This window comes from Clarias gariepinus, chromosome 6 (genome assembly GCF_024256425.1).
Source record: "Clarias gariepinus isolate MV-2021 ecotype Netherlands chromosome 6, CGAR_prim_01v2, whole genome shotgun sequence".
NCBI classification, from domain to species: domain Eukaryota; kingdom Metazoa; phylum Chordata; class Actinopteri; order Siluriformes; family Clariidae; genus Clarias; species Clarias gariepinus.
The window spans coordinates 12,830,345-12,854,572 of NC_071105.1; the positions used below are offsets into that span (position 1 = coordinate 12,830,345).

Here is a 24,228-nt window from a genome sequence, read left to right on the forward strand (position 1 = left end):
GTAAGGGTGTTTCAGAATCACAGTGTTTGTTTTTTTGCTCCTGGTAGGTGGACTTGTTAATGGACTTGGACTTGCTGATTTGTTTCAGATCACTATCCTGTTGCGCAACCCGAGTGCGCTTAAGGTCACAAATTGATGGGAGGACATTCTCCTTCAGGATTTTCTGGGAAAGTGCAGAACTCAATGTTTCATCAATTATGGCAGCGCCAGACCCTCACACTACCACCACCATGTTTGTTTCTTGGTATGATGTTTTATGCTAGTTATAACAGGATAAACACCAAAGAGTTTAACTTTTGTCTTATAAGTCCACAGAATATTTACCCAAAAAGTCTTGGGGATAATCAAGATATTTTTGGGACAAATATGAGATGAGCATTTGTCTTCTTTTTGGTCAGCAGCGGCTTTCACCTTGGAAGTCTCCTACAGAAGCCATCTTCTCGCAGTCTCTTTCTTATTGTTGAATCATGAACATTGACTGAGGCGAGTGAGGGCTGCATTTCTTTAGATGTTGTTCTGGGTTCTTTTATGAGCTCCTGGATGAGTCGTCTTTATGCTAATTTTGGTTATCTGACCACTCCTAGAAAGGTTCACCACTGTTCCAAGTTTTCTTCATTTGTGGATAATAGCCCTCACTGTGGTTCCAGAGCCTTAGAAGTGACCTGGTAACCTTTTCCTGGTACTAACCGCACTGAACACCTTTGGGTATTGAACTGATATGCTAACTCTGATCTAAAATCTAAAATATTTTTGGATGAATGATCACAAATCCCTACAGCTACACTCCAATAACCAGTGGGAAGCCTTCCCAGATGAGTATCTGTCATCTAACAGCAAAAGGGAACTAAATCTGGAATGGGATGCGCAAAAAGCACATGTGGGTGGCCAGATGAAAAACAACAACAACAACAACAACAAAAAAAAACATAAAAATATAATATATTTGTACTTTTGATCATGTTCTTCATATTTTCCTAATCATTTTCTACTTGTATAAAGTAAATATAATTGAATCCTGCACTCCCTATCGATCCGGTTACAACATAAAAAAGATGCGAGGAACAATCGTTATGTATAAAAATGCCCAATAAGTACATATACATTTTAAAAAAATAAATATAAATATAAATGCAAGCTGACTCTTATGCAAAAAAAATGTTTATTAAAGCTAGAGGAAATAATACAGAGACAGTGTAGGAATGAGTACTTGCAAATACAAATTAAAAACATTAACACAAATCATGGATACGGATTTCTAATTGATTCACTTTTTGCAAAATTCATAATAATTCATAAAAATCCTTTCCTGTTACATCTCTCCAATCACACCAGTAAGACTCCTGACGAAATACAAAGTGTAAGAAAATCCAAGACTTTTAAGCCCTTGTAAATTTATGGTCCATTCTAGTAATACCTGACAAACCTATCTAAGGCCACCCTGAGCAACATGGTACTGTATATTTTACCCCTTATGTTTAATTCCATGCTTAATATTTTACATCCTTAAAATCCCTTGTTTTTTGTTCCTCACTAGTAAAGCAAAATAATAAGAAAAAAGAAACAGTAAAAGCCTGTAAGCAGTACTAAATTTTAGCGAAAGAGCGCAAGAAGAAAAACCAGAGAACACGTGTGACTAAGTAAAAAAAACACAAAAAACCCTCTCTGCGTCTTAACACCTTAAGAGTCGGATGATGAAACTGAACAGAAAAAGCACAGAGAGGTGCAGAGTGGAAAACTTATTGCTTAATTCAAATATTTCCTGAAGAGTAAAAACAAAACAAAAAACAAAACAAAAAAAGTTATGGTCTGCATATTATTTTATTTAAAGTGTCAATGCAATAATAAAAAGGAAATTGCATATTGTTATTATTCTTGTACAAAGCTAAGAAGCAAGTAAATCCTATCACTAGAAGTTTTTTTCTTCTTTACTATTTAGGTCTAATTATACGTTTCACAAGTTAACAATAATCTAAATAATGCTCATAGTCCTGTTTAAAAGAGCATACAAAAAGTCATTCTATTTTTTATTTATTAATTTTTAATCTATGCTGGGTATAATAATTAAAGATTTATTTATTTTAACACCTTTTTAACCTGTGTTTGATTGTCACACCATAACCGATTTCATTTCAGTGTTTCTAATTATATCTACTGGTATTAACAAAAAAAAGGCACTTTACACTGCCCTAGATTTATGTTTAATTTTTTTTAATAAAGATACCAAAATTATGGTGGCAATGAAACGCAAAACACAAACACATGCACAAAGAAAAAACGAAAGCGTTCAGCACTGAAGAGCAAAAAACGTGAATGTACAAAAGAAAAACAATCCGGTGCGTTCCTAACGTGCAAAACAGAAAAACATAATAAAACCTGACGTGCAATTTAACACCTTTGGACTGGAAATTTCGTTTTTTCTCGTCTTTCCCTTTTTTTTTTTTTTTTTTTGCACTTAAGGAGCGCATTCGGTTTGTTTTTGTTCAGTATGTGTATTTCTTGTGTGTGTTTTTTCTTTTGTTCAGCTTTAGTGCTAAAAAACGTTTGTTTTTGTGTGTGTGCATGTGTGTTTGTTCTTCAGTGCCACCATACAAAATGAACTAAAGCTACATAGCATTAAATGCCTTCTTTCATAATATGCATATAAATACGTTTAATAATTGTGCTAAGTGGAAAGCAGTCTGCTGAATAGGAGGAAGCAGCGATGCACTGCAGCATCTCTCAGACTTTGGTTATATAGGTTTGGGTTCACAGTCCTATTCCTTATAATAAACTTCTCTATGAACTGCATAAGTATGTAAATACATACACACGTCGTCAAAGAATGTAAACGTCTTACAGAATTTCGAGAAATAATGTCAAATCCTGTTGTTGTATTCGTCTCATTGCGCGCTGACACCTGTGTAACATCTGCTACAATTCAAATTCCCCTCCTGGAATACTACTAGAGCTTTAATATCTTGTACACATTTGCATATTATTATTATTATTATTATTATTATTCACCTTACCCCTGAAAAGCCCTTTAATATAGTTATAAGGCCATAGGAAGATATAAGAGCATTTTTTTTCTACCTTAGATTTGTGTGTGTTTGTGTTTACAGTATGTGTGTGTGCATACATACATATATATGTTTGGCCCCATCACCGTTTGTATCATGCTTTTGTGTGTCAAATGTATACATACTGTAGGTACAAGATGAATATAATATAAATGACGACAGCAAGGCCACTGATTATTAGAATCTCCTAATGAATAAGAGGATTGTGGTGCCGTTTTAATGCCGGAAGATGAAGAACATAGACGTTATTCAGGATGCGATAACGTTAAAGCTCATCGTCTGACTGACCGAGCTGGGTTTTTAGACTATAATATTTCTTTAACCTAACTTATTTAATATTATTTACCTACTAGACACTCGTCCCAGTCACATTTCTCTTTCTGACCACTGGCCATGAGCAGGATACGAACCAAAGAACCATAAAGCAGGAGAGTTTCCTAACAGAGAGATCACTGTATTAATCATCACGTACAATTTATCATCAAAACTAGTATTATGTATTCCTTTGGATCACTCATGGTACCTTTAACATTTAAATCAATTAGTATTTTTTATTAGTATATTTATTTTAGTATATGTTAGATAAGATGTAAAGATAAAATGCTTCCTTTTTTCTTCGTGCACATTGTGATCATTATGAACTGCATATTTGTCTATGTGTGTATAAGCGTGAGGATATTCCTAATGCATCAGTATTGTATCATATGAGTGTGGAGTAAATGAGTGTGTGCACGTTGGTGTGTGTGTGTAAGAACATGATCAGAGGTCGGTGGTGGCCTTGGCGGTGAGGGCCTGGATGCGGCTGGTGTTGCAGTTCTTGCAGAGAACGTGACCGTCCAGGGGGTAACAGCCCTGATTATCACCCTCAGAGAGCAGACAGCCACAGTCCTGCAGAACACACGAACACACACACACACACACACACACACACACACACACACACACACACACACGTTTGCCTTATTATCCTTATTATACTTGTGAGTATCTTTCATAGCCTAATTTATGCTTTGAATTAATCTAAATCTAACCCTTTATACAGTATATACATATATATACATAATATATATAATATAAATATATCAATATATAACACATAGCAATTCATTTAGTATTAAAATATTTATACAAGTTTCACTTATATATATATTCTCTCTCTCTCTCTCTCTCTATATATATATATATATATATATATATATTTTTTTTTTTTTAATTATTATATATTTTTTTGGTTAAGTACCAAAATACAAAAGCATGTTTTGTTCCCCCAGCCACATTATTTGAAATGAACACATTAAACTCTGTAGCAGATATTCCTGAACACACACACACACACACACACACACACACACACACACACACCTCGCAGCGGTAACACTGCACATGGAAATCCCGGTCCAGGGCCACAATGCGCACTGTTTCCTCCTGGCCAGGAGCAGGCATTATGGCCTCTTTACACACAGAGCAACGAGGAGCAAACTTCCTGCAGGGGGACACAGACAAATTCTGTCAAATTCAACACACACACACACACCAGGATCTTACAGTATTTTTATAATTATAATGTAAAGTATAAAAATAACCGGAGGTGGAGTTTAAGGTGCGGTTGAGGCTGTCATGTGGATGGAACTTGTTTTTACTATTTTATTTGCTTTGACAATTTTTTTTTTAACTGCAAAAAGTAAAAGAAATGTAGAAATATATTTGGTAAGACATACTATATGATTTTATTTATTTTTGAGAAGGACATAAACAGCTACCTGGTAGAACATTAAAAAATGAAAGTTTCTTTTTTTATTGCACCCTAAAGAACAATCTAATTGTTTGCTCTTTAAATAAGACATTATTTGATATTAAATAGATTAGATATACTCTGAAATATTGCTGATATTCAGCCTACAGGTATATCATGAGTTGATGTTTTCTATTTATTAAGTAGATAATGCTTCGGTCAGGTCCATACATTATGGAGCAAAGACGATTATTTTTGTCCTTTGATCTCTGCATACCACACCGAATTTGAAAAGAAAGATTTAAGATATTTGCAAAATCAAGCCCTTTGATGTTTTAATTCAAAAGGTTTAAACAAAAATGTTTGCACTAACCACTTGGGAATTAGAGTCATTTTTATACACGCACACACGCACGCACACACGCACGCACGCACGCACGCACGCACGCACGCACGCACGCACGCACGCACCATCTCTCCATGGTGTCCTGGGGCTTTAATTGTCCAGTTATTCCCATCTTAATAAGAAAGTTCCAAACTGTTGTATTGTCCACGCCCATTTTTTTCAGCTTAATGATCACTTTCATAGACATCTCTATGAACCCCATTTTGAGAGTTCGGGTGAACAGCTATCAAATCCAAGCCTAAAATTCAGAACCACGTTAAAGCCGTTTATCTGCTTGATTAGTCATGGAGTAACGAGAGAGCAGGACACACCTGGCCATGCAACTGCTTGTCAGCCATTTGTTCCAATATTTATGGGTGTATGTATAAAAATGGCTGTAATTCCTCGAAGGTTAATGCCAACCTTTTTATCAAACCACTTGAATTCTAGCTGAAAGTCTCGACTTTTCTCACATCGTGTGTGTTTCATTTCAAATTCAATACGGTGGTTCCGTACAGGCCCCGAACGCCAAGAAAGGTATCTTTGTTCCAGAATTTATAGGTCTGAGTGTTAATGTGTTTAGCAGCAAAAGTAAGGATTAACGTCAAATGATGTTCACAGAAACAGTCGGGACTGTTAATGCAATTTAAGTGGCCTGGAACACAACACAGCACCAAGCAACCTCAAATATTACAGCCGTTTCTAACCATTAAAATAGCAAATGGGACAAAAATAACCGAAACAAGCACTTTGTTAACGCTGCACCACTAAACTGCAGCTGCACTTTTATATTCAAATGCAGCTGTATTAATATTTGCACTGATCAGAAAGTATCATTACTGTACTTCCAGCGAATAACCTTCACATGGTCTAGCGTTATATATTGGAGAGCGATACTGTACATCAAACACTTTCTGATCTCACCACTCATCTGGCTCGGGGCTTTCTTGTTACTGCAGAACCAGGTGATCTAAATTCAAACAAATGTCTGTGGCTTGTAATTCTTTTCACTATTTCAGCCACTGGTTTGAATAACTTTCTGTTTTGTAAATTCAGGGGAAACGTACAGAAGGAACAGAGATGAGAGCAGACAACGCCGATGAGGATGTGAAGACAAAACCTGGCTTTTCTGTCCAGACAGGTGATGGAACTTCTTCACTGATTTGTTAGGAAGTGGAGTGTGTGGTGGCCGAGAGGAACCACAAGAAACACCCAGCCGTTCCTCGACACAAAGGCAATTCTGTTCACACACCTAACGGCTTCTGTGCGAAACCTTTCAGTTCCTTAACAGGTAACTTTTTCCTCTACCGCATAAAAATTAGTTTCTTGTTTCTTTTATACATTAATTGTCTCTTTTAAGGAACTCTGCGCTGCTTTACAAGGGACGAAATGAGACCTTCACTTTCTGACCTGACCGTCTCGTTTATTGTGTGTAAAAAAAGAAAAAAGACGCACAATAGCATGTTATGAATTATGAGAAAATTTCTGCTCTTTAGTAAAAGCATTTTGCAAGACATATTAAAAACACATGAAAAAAATTGATGTGTGTGTGTGTGTGTATTAATGTTACTTGTGGAAGTCTTCGATGCAGTGGATGTGGTTAGAGGCATCCACAGTGAAAGGGATGCCATCCAGGCTCCGGTGACACACCACGCAGGTGAAGCAGTGCGGGTGGTAAGCTTTGCCCGTCGCCCGCAGAATCCGCTCCATGATGGGCTTACTGCAGATGTTACAGGTCTCCAAGGTGTTCTGAAAAATCACACACAAACACAAATCTGCAGTATTAGAGGTGAACCTAAAAGTAGATCCACTCAAAAACCATGCACTGTGGACAGGAGGCCGTTTCAACCCTGAGCACTGAGGTTGGCATAAGAGCTACATGAATGCATGAAAGCAAATAGCAACCTACTGATATGATCAGTATTGAAGTAGAGCAGAAGAATGATTTTATTATGTAAATAAAGTGTGTATATTAAAAATTACTATTTTTATTAGTATTCAAAGATTCAAGATTCAAAGTAAAATATTTCAAATAAAATAATAATAATAATTAATATTATTAGTAGTAGTTGTTGTAACAGTAGTAGTAGTAGTATTAATGACACTAACACTAATAATAAATAAAATAATTTAAACAATCATTAAAATATAAAGAATATTCCAAATCATGGTGATGATTATAATCATCATTGACAATAATATTAATAATTATTAATATCGTTAAACACCTAGATTATTATCAAGCATATACATTTTATTATTATCAGTATTGTTATTATTATTATAGTAATAATTATTATTATACAATATTATTTGCATTTAAAATATCAATAATAATAACAATAATTAATAACACTAATATCACTTCTACTACTACTAATAATAAAAATTTGAATGTATGTACGTTTTATATTTTAAACAAAAACATTAAACAAAACAATTTATTATAAAGCATATTAAAAGAAGCTCAATTCTATAATTAATTAGTTAGCTTAATTTACCAAATGAAAATCTATAAAACATATATTTATTATTGATTAACTGCTCTATCCTGGAAGATAAATAAAATGAAAAACTATGAACACTCCAAGTTAAACTGTGGCATGTTACAGAATTAACGTTATTTTTCTTTTTTCTTTTTTACTTGTGATTTAAATGCTTTGTTTATGTGTTTCTTACTGTATATATCTTGTAGTTCTTTGTTCTTAGCATTGCACTAGTAACTTCTGGTCAGCTCTTATATACATCATACTGTGTATACTGACTATATGTAACATACACAGCGTGCAATCACATCTACTGTATAACCTGTCGTTGTGTTGTTTTGTCTCTATTGCTGCCGGATACCAGGAATTTCTAAATCAATCTATCTATCAATCAATCAATCAATCAATCAATCAATCTATCTATCTATCTATTTATCTATCAATCTATCAATCTATCTATCTCCCTATATTTCTATCTATCTATCTAATTTTCAGCACACTCTCTCCCAAGCTGCGAAAGAGAAAAGCATCAGGAGATATCATGAGTTTTGATTCCTGATGGTGAAACAGTCATCAATGGCCAGGATCCATGGGAACAAAACTGTCTGATCTCTCTGTGTAAAAGTGACGGTATACTCTCTCTCCCCAGTTTAAGGTCTAGCATCTTTGCCTGTAAGCTCACATATGCAGAAGACTGTGGATAGCACTTTCCTCTGTGCAGCAGTTGTGCTTACAGTAGGTGGCGCTGTGTCTGAGCGTGTTACAGTTCACCCTACCCTCTCTGGCTGATGTTGCAGAGGAAGGTATGTTTTATGATGCTAGGGTTTTCTAAAACTTTACATTCTTATAATTAAAAAAAAGGTCCTTGTGGGTTCTAAGTTTAATGGTTTTAGGTTTCCACTGGAAACAATTTGTGAAAGTGAAATCTGGTCCAATTTTTTTTTTCTATTGCACCAGAGGGATAAGCAGGAGTTTACATGCTGTATCAGGAAAAACTTCTCCCATCATCTGAAGTTAATGTAATAATCAGGATTTACAGCAGGCCAGCTGAGTGAAATGCTCAGGAGGGGCTGAACTGCTTCAGGAGACATCAGACCCAAATACCATTCAGAGCAAATCATTAAAAAAAAAAAAATCACAAACAAGTCTTTGTAGTCAGTGTGGAATGCAGTACGCAGCTAATCTACATTACGGGCCCTGACTTGCTTTCGAGGTACGGACACGATCTGTCACAATCCAACACAGCGACAGCTATTTAGTCCTAATTCCGGGGAAAAGTGAACTCGAAATAAAATCCGCCGGTGAGTAAGAGGCAGGACATTAGGGGTGCGGTCCTCTCGTAAACAATTAGATGAAATGCAGAACACATGGATTTGACTTTTTCTGTCAGAAACAGGCAAAACGGACCCTGCGGTCCCTTCGGCGGATTTCGACTTCTCATGTACTCTGAAATGTCTCCGAGAGGCTGATATGGAGTACATCTCATAAATGAAAGCAGGAACGGCAGCCAGTCTGATTAGCTGCTCTCCCGGTCGTAAACAACGTAATCTTTCACTCCCCATACCCCCCTCCACTGGAGGCAGGACGGTAAATATGTCGACTTTCTGATGACTGTGGCCTTTTCCTCGGCCATGAGCGCCGGGCACCGCGCCCGATCATGACTTCTCTTTTCCTCTGCATCACTCTTATTATCGCCCACCTCGTTCTGCAGATTTGTTACGGCCATATTTAATGCACAACAATCCATTTCCTTTCGGCCAGCCTCACAATTACAGCAAACAATGACAAATCATTAGAGGATTATCAATTACAGTCACCTCGCTCTCTGGGAAATTTGTGTGTGTGTATGTATGTGTGATTCCTGGATCTCTCGCTTCTAGGTTGAGTGGTCTTGCTGATTCTGCACTGGCGCACAGCCAGGAAACGGCACTTGCTCGCATTGGCACGGTCCAAATAACACCGTCGCTGTGTGTGTGTGTGTGTGTGTGTGTGTGTACACGTGGCATATCCGAGCTTCATCGTGTTCACCGCTTCTATCCCGAATCAGAGCTGCAATTCGTTATACACTCAGATGCTAGAGACTAATAGGAAAATCCTCTTTTGGATTTTCCCTAAACCAGAAAAAGAATCGAGCCATGATCCCTGGCATCAGACTTTGTTCTGTGAACTTTAAAAGCTTGCTCTCAAAGGAATGGGAGCTAGAAAGTTTATACAAAAAAAAAAAGTTCAGGTCCTGTGATCAAGGCTTAGTTTCTCTCCTTCCTTCCAATTGTGTAATATAAATCAACAATGTTCTTCCATAGCAACTCCTGTGTATCAACAGTGTATGTATCCCACAAATCCTGGAAAAGGAATAAAGCCTTTAATAAGATGTCTGCTTTGAGGCCATGAGGCAATGCTTCAACTCCAGAGAGAGAGAGAGAGAGAGAGAGAGAGAGGTGTGTTCCCAATTTCAAATGCTTAACAGATTCACCTCAACCATTTCTCCAGTCTTTTTGTGCGGTGCTACAAGTCTGTACACACACACACACACACACACACACACTAACATTTACTTGTCAATCATTCAGCAACTCCAAACAGATGTTTCCGACACCAGCCTTGCTCAACTGTCTTCTGCTGAAGTGTTTATCCATGACTTCAAAGCAGTTCAGCTTTACACACTGCGGATTTACTAACCGGCAATAACTTTCAAGTACGGTTTAAGAAAAATCCCCATAAAGTATTTCCAATAGAAAGGCTGGAGCAGACCAAGAGGACTGCCACCGCCACTAGAGGGCACTAGCTATCTGTGCCACTGAAATGTGATGTACTGACTAAATGATGTATTATTTTTCTTTCTTTTTTTCTTCTGACTCATATTTCTCTAAGTGTTTACCCAGAAGGCTAAACAAATGTCTATGAGGTAAAGTGAATTTAGGTCAGAGAGCTTCTCGCTGAACCGAGGGCCGAGCGGAGTGTGTCGGAGTCAATTGTGGCCTCTCGTCTCCCACGCCGCGTTTTCAATTTTCTGCCAAAGTGTTTGGTCTTTCTCCGTTTCTCTTTCTGTCTCTCGAGCACTTGAGCCGTGCAACTCTAAACACGGTGCTTCATACGGGAGCTCTTTTCCTTAACCAGACGCGGAGACGCTTGTGTTTTGCCCGGGAGACAAAAGTCTTGGGTTATTCTTGCCAACCCGAATGACTTCGTTCTTTTTTTCCATCATGAGATTTATGTTTCAACAAGATTACTTTATCTACTGGAGATTATGAAAGTTAAATATATAGGCATAAATAGTGGAAGAAAAAAAAAAATATCTGCATGAGACGGTGTAAGCGAGATAAAGAACGATAGCACTGAAATTTATAAAGAAATTTTTTACCCTTTTAAATATCTCTACAAGCATGTTAAGCGGCGCATTCCATGTGTACTTTAGCACTTACTGAAGTCTCCTTTGATACTTGCAGCTGTTCTGCAGGAAACATCCAACAATCTGCTTCACTATTCACATAACATTTTTGACATCTGCCTTCAGAAACATTAGACTATCATGTCCAGATGTGAAGTGTTCTAATGCATGCATCTTCTCTACCGTTTATCCTATACAGGGTCGCAGGGGGCCTGGAGCCTATCCCAGGAGACTCGAGGCACGAGGCAGGGAACACCCTGGACAAGGTGGCAATCCATCGCAGGGCACACAACACACACTCAGTTACACATTACAGATGTTTCGGGAACCCCCATTAACCTATGTCATGTCCCATGTCTTTGGACTGTGGGAGGAAACCAGAGTACCTGGAGGAAACACACCAAGCACGGGGAGAACATGCAAACTCCTAGAACAGCATGCCCCAAAGTGGGATTTTAGGCACCATATACAATATGACAGGAATATGCCAATAATGCCGATATTATTTATGAAAGAACGACATGGAGTGGTGGAGTAGTCTTTAGCAAAGTGGTCTCAACACCCAGGGTGGAGGGTTCGATTCCTGCCACAGGGATGTTTGTTTGCGTGGCGTTTGCATGTTTTCATGGTTGGTGGGTTTTTTCCAACTGCTCTGATTGCGCATTTGCACAATCCAAAGACATGCTATTTGGCATTTCCAAACAGCCCGTAGTGTGTGAGTGAGTGAGTGAGTGTCTGCGTGTGTGCATGTGTGCCCTGCTCTGGACTGGCACCCCGTCCAGGGTGTGCCCCACCTCATGCATTAAGGCTCCTGGAATAGGCTCCAGGCTTCCCATCACCCTATACAGGATACTTCAAAGAATTAAAGTTTAACACTTTGTATTTTTTCCAGCTTGTTACTGCTGTTATAAAATCGCTATATTTAAAAATTGGTTCAATAAACTAAAGATCTTGTCACAGAAAAATCCACTGCATCAACAAGTAGATGTTTAAAACCTATTTCTGTGCCGTGCCAATCATGTGCAAGCTGTTACCACAGAAACAATAACACAGGTATATTAGGACACGCACGTTTATATAAGCCTATGTAGCTGAACTAATATTAGAGCCGATGTTATTTTAAATAAATAATCACCAAATCTTCTGAGCAAGCAGAATTCTGCGTATGCTTCATGCTGTAGAGCTGCGGTATAAAATAACGTCTGTGCTGTGAATGATCCCTTCAACCACTGCTGAAAGGACCGAACAAAAGACGCCGCGTAGACGCCGCTCTCACAAACTGGGACGGTGATGAATTTACATAAATGCAGAAGAAAAGATAGAGGGTGAAAAATTGGGTTCGCGTTAAAAGCTAACCTCTAGTCGGGAGATCAGGCATGCTGTGACCTCCTGATAGTCTCCTGAGGGCTCTTCCTCATTCCTTCCTCAGGGGGTTTTTCTTTCCTAGCACCAGCTTCAATTGAAACGTAAAATCTACATCCAGATTTTTTTCTACATCCGGTAAAGCCGCTTTGTGACGACACCTATTGTGGAACGCGCTATACAATTAAATCTAAATTGAAGCGAACCCTCGGAGAGGTCGTGAATGGTAAGAGACGACAGGAGCCGGCTTTCAGAACCGGGGGAAAAAGAGAAAGAGAGAGAGAGAGCAGGCTTTCACTCAGAATGATGCATTAGTTATAAGAGCTGCTTACTGTTCTCTGTATAACGCAGACGAATAAATGACTTGTACTTGAACATTCCTTTTACTTTTTAGTCTTAACGTGCAATCAGAAAGTCGTGGCACCGTGACCCGAACATGCCAGATACCCCCTGTGATCTGCAGTTTACATGGACTTCAAGCTGACATGGTGTTAGTAACTATAGAGCTAAGATGTTTCTATATGCATAAACCGTATATAGTGTTTTTTATTTATTTACTTTGATTGCTTTATGTACAAACTCAGATTTGATTTGCATGACAGGAGAGAATCATACACTATGCAGATACTTAAACCTCATATCAGCAAATTAGCTCATTTTCGCCGATAATCCACCTATAAGTGTCGTTTCTTTCCTTTCCTTTCCATTTCCCTATTTATTCTCCATCTCTTCCCTATCGCGATTTCCTTTCCTTAAAATCAACAGAGCGACACAATTTGACTTCTCTGTGCAAAAGTCCCTGGATCTTCCTCCTATTACAGAGCCAAGCTGACACACACACACACAAACACACACACACAGACACAAGTTCTCTCCCTGACTTTTGGTGACACTCCAGGGTCAAAAAAGGTTCAAGCATGTTTCGCTGCCAAAGAGATAAAAAAAAAAAATAAAGACAGCGAGAATAAGACAGAAGAATACACTTAGACTACAGAATGAGGACAACACCAAAAAAAAAAAAGGTCCATACAGTACACCTCATATAAAATGCAATAATTGCAGTTACACCCACTAAAACTATGCAACCTGTGCTGCAAGCACAACACCCACACACACACACACACACACACCAGGTTTCCTGCAGCCTGCTGATTGGTTTCGCAACCCAAGTGCTTCTTCTAATTGTGCCTCTCCTTTGAGGAATGCCAGTGAGTTAATCACGTCTGAATATACAGAACTCAATTAGAAACTATGCAAGCTAATGTAGACAGATATGAATATTTCATAACAAGAGAAGGCGGAAAGCCTGGTACATAGGCACCAGCCTGTGTGCGCCTGACATCGAGCAAAATGAAGAGGGTGGGCACAACTGCCTGTTTAGCGAGGTTGAGGTTTAAGAGCCGTGCCAGAAGAGAGGCTATATGGAGGCGCGGTGCCAGAACCGAGCGTTGGGGTGCGTGCATGATGACTAACTGTATATCCACCAGACGAGTGTTAGATAGCAAGCAGTGTCAAATCAATTAATAAAGTGAGGGACTACAAAAAAAAAAAGAGCAGAATGTAAATCAAAAGTGTAATGTGAAAACGTTGATAAAAGGGCGCCACTGATCATCCGTGAGCTGTGATGACATGAATGAATGCATCGCCTCGTTTGTAAGAGACGGTATGAGGTGCGGGGAAAAACCAAGATAGAGGTGATCCGGAAAAAAAACTTCCCAGAACATACTGGATAGCCAAGTTATGTTCTAATGCTTAACATAATACAGTAATATTAACAGACTTCATTCAGAACTGTAGGAATGCCGAGGATGGTGCAAAAAGTACATATATATACAGTAAAGGTTTACAACCACAATACAGGGAGGACGGGAACGCATTTCCTGTTTGTTACGCTTCAGACTCAAATTCAAGTTGAAATTTTATTTGTCACATACACAATCATACACTGTACGATATGCAGTGAAATGCTTACGGACCGCCGGTGAACTTAAAAATAAAAGATTATTAATAGGAAACAAATATGAACAAAAAATACAATAGAAAATAAATTTATCTAGGATAAAAATAATATCTATAAGACAGAAATATACAATATAAGAAAAATATAAGACTATCTAGCTGTACAAATATGGAAAAGAAAAGATTCTGGACAATATAGAAAAATATAGAACTTTTTGTGTGAATAGAAATGGTCTTTTTTTTAAAGTGACTTGTGTGCAATGAGTCAATAATGGAAATAGAAATATGTAAATGTGCATATATGTGGAGGTGTGCAGTGTCTATAAGTGTCCATGATTGTCTAGAATAAGCGCTCATACGGTGTCTGACTACTGTACAGTACATGAAACTCGTTAAAGTTGCATACTATGAATATAACAACATAAATATCCTAATCGCTAGAGATGGAGCGTGGGAAATATATTCGATTTATTTTCAAGATTCGATTCACATTTCAAGAAATTATCCCACTTTTTTTTTTATTTACATAAAGGGAAAGAGTGCCTAAAGGTGCGATTAAAAAAATGGTTGTTTTAATGTAACAACCTCAGCAGCAACCTCATTTCCCCTCTCGTCTGTTCCAACCACTCAGCATTCAACATCACCAGTATACTAATCACCGTCCTGATCATCTGTCATCATCTGAACCAGTTTCCCACTGGTTCATGCTTCAAATTAAATGTTTTTTTTTTTAATATGCTTGAATGATACATAGGTCACTGTGTGTCTTAACCAACAAAAGACATTTATTTTAAACTGCTTAGGTATAGGGACTGGACTAAAAATCAGAGACAAAAACTTGCCAAAAATGAGAGCCAGCACTATTCCTCAAGACTACAATAAAGTAAAGACTTTAAAACCTTTACTGTATGTTTACATTTGTTTTGCAGTCCCTCTATAATCCTACAGACGGTGCACTCTAAGCTAGTCACATAGCAGTTATTCAAATGCCTCTATAACACAGGTCCCTTCAAGTGCTGCAATTTTCTTTCATCTATAGTAATGTCATTTGGAAATCCAAAACCGTGCATACTGTACTGTACACACACAAACTAGGAGAGGTCTTTTCTCAAGTGGAAGATTTTCAACGGCCATGCATTTCCATCTGCGTCCTCCAGAGTGACGGCATCCACAGTTAACAGACGCTTCATCCCGCCTGACAGCACCATGCCGCAGAAGAAGCCCATCACCACTCCATATGACTGTGGATGGCAACATGCCTGCTGCTACAAGCATCACCGAAATAGAGAGATGTTTGCACACAGCTTGGCATGACACCAACACATTTTCTTGGGGTGTACTGGGATTTCCCTAGACACATGGCTACTGTATCTTGTCGTTGTATCAATAATTAAGATTTCTAGACATGCAAGTATCCTCTGGTGTCCTTCCAGATCCAGAAATAGCTTCCAAGCTTTTCTCATGACTTTCTCGGTAAACAGGAGGCGAAAAATATTGCGAGCTTAAAATAACTTTTCTCTCCGGGTCTTCTCAGGAATACGAACGCCATGACAAACAGTATAACGTGGGCAAATGGAGCGTGCGACAGTGGAAGCTACGTGAATAAGATCTTGCTTCAACACCAATAAAGAACTTCCTCTACAGAACTTTTGCTTCTAAGTTCTAAGTTCTACGTCTCGTCCTAGCAGGCAGAGCCAAAGCCCAGACCTCCAGCACAATAAGAAATAATTGCAGATGTTTTTTTGTTTTTTTTCCCCCGTCTTTTTATTTATTTTTACTTTTTTGGGAAGATTGATGGGTCATAAATCACAGCACACCTTGGTCTGGTAAATTGCTAGACGACATCGTTGACGGATGGAATTTTTAAACGTCACGAAAAGTCTCGGTTGTACAAAGACTGAAGAGATAAAACATGCAATTAAGTCTGCACGCCAGCATATTACCTCTGTAATCTGTTTAACCTTAGTGACCTGCATATTTCTTCGGCAAAAGAAGATACTGAAATTACTAGTCATGAAAGTAAATCAGGCATATCTTTCGACAAAACGACACAAAAGCTTCAAGTCAAATTATTCCTCTTAGCAACGTCCAATCTCGCAGCGGAGGCCACATTTCTCTCCTCATTATCCGTTGGCGCGAATTAAATGGACGGACCTGAATACTTATCTCAGCCGGTCTCCATTCCGGGAAAAAAAAAAGTTGTCCGGATCACGGTGTAAAAAGAGCTCAGACTGCGCGGCCCGGCGCTAACAACCAGAAATTATGATGTCCAATTAATCCAGAGCACAAGGTAGTAAAGTGCTCTGACGGACGTAACATGACACCTAGCTCACCTAATTAACCTTGGTGCTATGGATCTGCTGGTTTTGAAGCTTAGTGGTTCTCCCGTATGGGGAATGGGGAAGGCGCCAACAGGATTCACGCAGAGAAACTGATCATTAATAGGAGAGGAACAGGGAAGAGAATGGCTTGTACTTCACGGTTAAAAGCATGAACATTTAAGGCTCGTGCGTGTGGGTCACAATCTGATTGCTTTAACGAGAACACTTCAATCGAGCAGTCGTAACAAGGTCAATTGCAAGCTCTTGGAATACCATCTTCTTCAAAGTGCCAATTCTTGAAACTGCTCTCATTTTCAGCGCAGACTCATCCCATGGTACTCTCTCAGCGCCCCGGGCTACTCTGCCGCGCGCACCTCGCAGCTTAGTAGCCGGATGACTCATGTGTCAGCGCCGCGTGACTTTACACCGACTATTTTTACACGGAAATTCGATTGTTCTGCCATGAGCTGACATCTTGCCCTCTTGTTAGCATCTTCTGAACTGCACTCTGTCGTTTAGATTCTGTTCTTGTGGAGGAGAAACAGGACGGAGAGATGATAAACACATAACAGTTTGTGACCGAAAGACGACCTGCGGAGAAGTTGTCCGCTCCCAGCGAGGGGTGGTGGTGGTGGTGGTGTGTGTGTGTGTTTGGGGGGCGGGGATCATCGTGTTTCCAAATATTTATGTATACGAGTAAACATGTGTCAGGGATGATCTTTCGCTGGTAAATTCGCTCGGAGCAAAGCGCCAGTCTCTGACACACTTTTTCCACTAGTTATTCCCTCGCCGGAGTCCAGATCTAATCTAATGTGCACCGTTGTGCCAGCCCACTCCGCGGGACACGCAAACTTAACCGCAGCTGGATTTCCATGGAATATAAAGATTGCGTACGGTACCTAACGAATCATTACCGATACAATTGGTCAGGCTAATGTTTTTTTATTTTATCCTTTATATTCAATTTTTTTCTTTTTTTTATCATCAATATTTATATATTTTTTCGCTCCTAGATCGTACATTAAGGCCGGATGAGACGAATGTTTAGATCCTAGACAGGTGTATTCACTGCACTGATATACTGTACCTGAATACATCCATAGATGTGCCTTTAAAAAGCTTTAATATAGAAGCAGTAGAACATCTGGAAGTATAAAGACTAAACAGCTCTTCTACAGTATACTGTACATACAGCCCTTTCCTGACATTATTTAGAGACAGGGCTCTATAAGTTCAGCCATTATTCAACACATCTACATTATTGCGCAGGGAAATTATTTATTCTTCGCATAACCCAGCTTTAAATAGTAGGCAGGGGTCAGAGTGCAGGGTTGGCCTTAACACACTGAGCCACCACGGATCATTTGTTCTCCTGTTTCACTTTGCACTTTCTTTACCAACCCTCTCTCCGGTGTGATTTGACTCCATGTCTCAAAAATACCAGGAATTACAGAAGACCGATGAGTCCTTGGTGGCTTTGGGAAATCTGCCTAGAACTTTTGAAATGGTGTGTTAGTTGTGAAACGTAAGAATGTAAGTCTAAGAGTCTTCTTCGCTAAATGAAAAGACTATTGCAGTGTGTGTGTGTGTGTGAGAGAGAGAGAGGCTCTGGAATCAGTGCAACATAACAATGAGACTTAGATTTAGACTGAGCATGGAGCTCTAAGCACACAGTAGCTAAAGAAAAAAATACCTCTATTCCAACAGTACTGGGAAATTAAACAGATCAGAAGCCACCTTATGCAAAATAGAGAGATCAGTTAAATAGTGGAGACGTTTATCTCTATTACACTGCATTCAAACAAGCCGGGGTAAGGCCTTTGTACAGGGGAGCGAGGAAACGCCAGGACACAATGGCTGATTATCGGCTCTGCGCTTCGCTGAGTCGGGCTCGATAAGAGGCCGTGAGACTAGGAAGCGGTTGAACAAGAGGTTACAACTTTCCTGTCCGTTACTGAAAGGAATGAATGGTATCTAGTAGCAATGTTAAAAACCCTCAGTATGTGGAAACAGGTGAACAATATGAGGAGTGTTCTATAAAATATGCAAAATGACTCGTTTGAATAGATTATGTAAAAAGTATTTTCTTTTTGATGAAAGAGAGAACAATTACTGGATTGCGAAGCCGGATTACTTTGTTTAGCCAAAGTCAGACATTATCAGACGATCTGTTCCTGGATCAAACCTGTGTCTACGAGATATATCAATCACTTTACGGAAAATATACTGCAAGATCCACGATTAAATTTTATTAAGATTTTTTTTTTTTTTCACTTCAAACAAATACTATAACTACCCTCACTCTCTCTTCTTAGATTCCTAGACCATCATCTCGGCCTTATTTCAACTTTCCCCCAGCTGAACGGGGCCAGGCACATCTCTTTAGAGACCTGAGTCTCGAGTTGCTTCTCTAATCGTACGGAGGCGTATGACCCTGAGGATGGGAGGAAGAGAAGAAGAAGAAATTACTTTCATTAAGAAATTCAGATTTCCCCCCATCCTTTTGATCTCGCGCCAGAAGAACATTTATGCTGATGAAATGCATAAGTAAAGTTCTTAAATTATCCCAGCCCTCTTTAATGCATGGGTGTGAGTTGGAAAACTTCCACGGAAGACAGCTACAATCAGTCTGAGTGCTGCTGGATGGGCCTGATGGAAAAGGCCGGCAGATGCAGTATTGTACAAACAGTATTTAAAGGACGTTGATGTTCATGTTAATTACCATAGAAGACACAATTGGAATATATTACAGCCTGAAAATGAAGCCCACAAGGAATTTATTTATATTATACTTTATCTTTTTATATACACACACAGATTAGCCATAACATTTTGACCAGTGTCAGGGCTGATCCCAGAGAAATGCCAATGTTGCACAAAGTCACTGCTGGCTATGATTGAAAAAGATGCGAACACTCAGTACATCACAGCCTGCTGCGTATAGGGCTTAGCTGGCAAAGAGTTCAAGGTTGTTGATCCAGCCTTAGAGAACTGAATCAGCCATGTGACGCGCTAAGTCCCATGTCCAATTGAAACCCACAGAACATGCAATCATGCTTTAAGGGGCCAGAGCTACCCAGAAGGCTTTAGCAGAACCTACTGTATACAATAAGGAGCATAATGTCATCTCTTATGCAAAGAAAATACATTTTCCCTGTATATTAACTGAAAAGATTTTATAATGTTTAAATTCCTTGCTGTTACACTAACTAATACTTACTAATAATTAACAGAAAAAAATAGTCTTATTCAAAAATATAATCACAATATACAGGTACATACATATATTACAATAAAGTATATTGAAAAATACATAAGGAATACTGTTTTTTATACCTTGAAAAATATATTTAAATGTATATTTTAATGCATATAATTTTATATTCAACAATATACTTCAGAATATATTTATAATATGCCTATATGTTGTATGCGTGTATTAATGTGTAATTTGTATTTTTGAATAAAATGGACTTTATAAGCATTAATCAAAGCCACTGAAAGTGTGTTTAAACCTTAAACATGCATAAAGATTCAATAATGTTTCAATATGAAAAAATATATAAATATAATGTTTTTTTTATCTTAATTGCTATGGTTACTCTGTGTATACAGTACACATCTACTATATGGATATACCATGTGGGTATGTGTGTGTGTGTGTGTGTGTGTGTGCTATTTCTTATATGTAACTTAGACCTGCAAATACAGTGCTGTAATTACAACCACTAAAGTTCATAGTTGCCAAAGTGACTATAATCTTGTAGCACTGTTGCATACTCGTTACATTTGCACTTTAGATTTCATCGTTCATCGTCTGGACCTGCTTTAGCCTGGTACCTCTAGCGAGGTAACAACAGGCCTTTTCAAATCTCAATCAGAAATTACTTCCAAATACATGACATGTATTCAACGTGCCCTAAGGGGTATTTTTTTAATTGACTGGAAGAATGCACGGCACTTATCAGGAAATACAAAGTTTTTGTCCAGACAAAGACCATCCAGAACTTTTAACCATCTTGTCAGCGATCCCTAATCATTCCCCTGTATGCAAATACTACCCCTGATTTTGAACTGTAAGGTAGGTTTTGTGGCCTACCTGCATGCTCTCATGGGCGGGGTGTTGGTGAACTAAGCTTGAACAAAGAAATGCGCTTAAGGATGGTTTGTGCTTCTCCCTGCCAAGGCAGGTTGTCTTATTGAGCAAGAGCACATAATAATAACAGTCCAATGCTCAGACATATAGAACATAATGTTCTAGAAGTGGTATAACTGGGCACACAAGTGAACGTGACACATTGTACTCTTTCTGGTTTTGTAAAATGTCTTCACGCGAATACGCGCTGTCTGTTTCGGGAGAGACGTCATTAATTGTGGATAATCACTTAACGTCTCCGGGGCCCAGGGCTTGATCTTAAAATTAGTTCAGCCTTTGTGTAGTTTTTGCATGTTTTTTCTTGTGACTGCACAGGGTTCCTTCCTTATTTCTTGCTATTTTTCTTGCTATTAAATGAAATAATAATATGGATTGAGTAGAAATAAAAGTAATAAAATAAAATAAATAAAAGTAAAATCATTTAAATTTCATTATTTTACTTTTACTTTAGAATTTTGTATAATTATTATTATTATTATTATTATTATTAAAAAACAGTCATAAACCACAATCAAATCTAATCAAATTTCTGCTGTATATTTCAGTAACTGCTGTATTACCTGAAGCAGAAAAAACGCTGTAAATGTAACCCAGAAACCACGATCCAGCACTGAAGCACGCAGAAAATCTTAAATTTAGTGACCACATTTTGAATATTAATTTAGAACTACACCAATTTTAGTAATATTTCTCATCTGTTAAGGAGAAGTGGTGGAGTAAAAGAGGAAGCCAGGGCAGACAGCGATGCCTCAGTAATCTCCATAGCATCTTCCTGAAGAGGAAATAGGGCAGCCCACAGACCAGACTTCATGTTCGAATAAATCAGCAGCACAAATACTCACTAATGGAATTCCCAGAAGCTTTAGGGACGGCCCTGTGTAGTTTCAACATGAAATGTAAATTCGTTTCTGATTGATTTTCATGCTGAGCAAGCGAGGCGATTTAAAGTATCTCTGAAAATGCACCGTGAAGGACAAGTCACAGTGCTAAAAGCTGCGCCATACAGAACGTGACACGGTTCGCTTCGCACAGGATATATGGGTACGTAAGGTGAGCGGAGGTCGAGCCTGATCTTTGCCACCCTTATTTTCGAAACTGACATGAGCGACAGAATCTCCATCATGTGGTTTTTAGGGTTGGTGTGAAAGAGGTTTTGACATCATATGCGTGATGTCACAGGTTTTCACACCTCACTGTTGGAATCCAGTGTATTTCTTGGGCCACTGACAAGTTGAAAACATAGAAAAAAATATATATATATATATATATTTTTTTTTTTACTGCAAGAGGAGGTATGAAGATTCCTCATAAAAAAAAAAAAATTATAAGCATGCATTTATATTTTTTTATGTCATCATAAAAATAAATGCATGGACGAACATTAAAAAAAAAAATCAATACAAAATACAATGCTTGTACAGTAGCATTACTGAGAGGCTGCTGACCAGAGAATCCCTATTTGCTCTATTTACAGCACACATGCTAATTAGACGCTAGGAGAAGTGAAGCCATGTGTAAAAGAGCATTACAGTAAACACCGTTTTTTACAGTAACAAATGTGAATGGTGGTTTAAATGTTGGTTTCATTTTACGTTGGATTGCTGACTGGCGTGAGCTGTTTGCTTGTTGCGCAATCCTGTGCTCTGGGAAGGCCATAAAAAAAATGAAAAAAGTTTCATAAGACTTTTATAAAAGTTTGGCTGGTGCCCGAAATGAAAGCGTTCTTAATTACTGGAACCTGGATTTTTACATCAGATATTTTCAGTAACCGAAAAAAGGAAGGAGGAAGGCAGGCGGAAGACAGAAGAGATATTATTTGGTTTCCAATCTACAAAGGCAAATAATCCTATCTGGCATTCTAAAGTGATTTTACTAACCTGCTCGACAATTGAAGTGCGATCCGCCAGTACGGGCGCTTATCAGACGAACCCCCGAACGGAGTGAAACACGCCACGCGGGCCTTTGCATGCGAGTGATCAGTTTGTCTAATCTGATCTAGTGTAGTCGAATGTGGATTTGCCTGTGGGCTAACTGAGGGATCATGGATGCGATAACCGTAGCGGAGGTGAAAGATTACGAGTGTGAAATACTGATTATTGGATGGCATTTGGCTATCTGTTTGCACAAAGACAAACTTTTTAAAAGCTTTCATGAACAGAGCAGGAAACAAAAGAACAAGGGGAGGGACATGTTGAATAAAAGGAAAAGCAGGGTGAAAAACAACTTTATATATATAAAATAAAATAAAATGGAAACTAGCAAAGAACCTATGATAAAGGTCTATGTTACATTCTACATTACAGTACTTCACTGATTACTTGCATTATTGCTACACACAAGCAGGCCCTTATTATGGTTATGTGTACATTCAACATTATTATATTATAAATTTTTTTTCCCTTTATTTATAAAAAATCTCTACTGTCCTGGCCTGCACTGTCCTCTTTTTGTTAGTAACGATACTGAATTGTGCTTGCACTTTACATAGTCTCGTGCTGCTGTTAAATTTTGCGCGTCTTCTCCTGCGGTCCTGTATTGTTTCATGTTGCACCATGGTCCTCTGGGAACGTTGCGTTGTTTTCACGGTGTACTACAGCAGCTGTATGTGGTTGAATTGGCAATAAAAGCCACGTGATACAACAAGGCTCGAGGTAAAAAAAAACTAACAAAAGGAGAATATAAACAAGTTTAATATTCCTGTTCACTTCACATATTTGCAGGGTTTTGTTTTAAAGGTGGGCCATATTCAAAAGATTAAAAGTGGGGAAGTACTGTTTATAGTTGTATACTGTAGATGTTTATTTCAAATTTTCAGCAAAGGACATCATGGATTTTATCAGTTTTTTTTCTAGCAAATTGGTGGACGTGTCAGTGTAAAGAAAATAATTAAATCCTACTGGAATTTTAAAAAAGCATCATATTGTTTTGTTTGGTAAGGATTGTGGAAGTTCGTTGCATACGGTTGTGTCTCATCTTGTGCATTTCATGCAACCCTTATTGTTTCATAGTCATGCCTACCTCAAGGGGAAAAGCGCTATGTCCATTCAAAAAAAAAAAAAAAAAAGCACTAGATGCAGTTTTAAGTTCAGGCAAATACCAAAGGACTGGGAAAGTTTCATTAAATTCCGTTGAGCCAGTTTTGCGTGATGCTGTGACAAAATTGGCTGGACAGACATACAGACATACAGACATACATGTACAGCCACGAAAAAAGACAGACAGACACTCAAACAGAAAGCCATGAAGACAAACTGAAAACATTTTCTGAGACTGGTTTCTGGTCCTTAAATTTATAAAACTTATTAAAAGAGCGAGTTTGGCCAATGTACAGCAAAACCTCTCTTTTATTTATAGAGCTCCGGAGTTATGTCTAAGATCCG

General features: G+C 38.4%; 1 protein-coding gene across 6 annotated transcripts in view; it reads right to left on the minus strand.

Moving 5' to 3' along the window:
* Positions 1 to 1,140: 1,140 nt before the first annotated feature.
* lpp (LIM domain containing preferred translocation partner in lipoma) overlaps positions 1,141 to 24,228 on the minus strand; it is a 219,919-nt gene continuing 196,831 nt past the window's right edge. For all 6 annotated transcript variants that reach the window (XM_053498230.1, XM_053498224.1, XM_053498227.1 and 3 more), the window contains 3 exons: positions 6,747 to 6,925; positions 4,422 to 4,542; positions 1,141 to 3,947 (listed from right to left, as the gene is read on the minus strand). In XM_053498230.1, the coding sequence (XP_053354205.1) occupies positions 3,819 to 3,947; positions 4,422 to 4,542; positions 6,747 to 6,925 (429 nt within the window). In that variant the 3' untranslated portion in view covers positions 1,141 to 3,818. The remainder of the gene's footprint in view (positions 3,948 to 4,421; positions 4,543 to 6,746; positions 6,926 to 24,228) is intronic.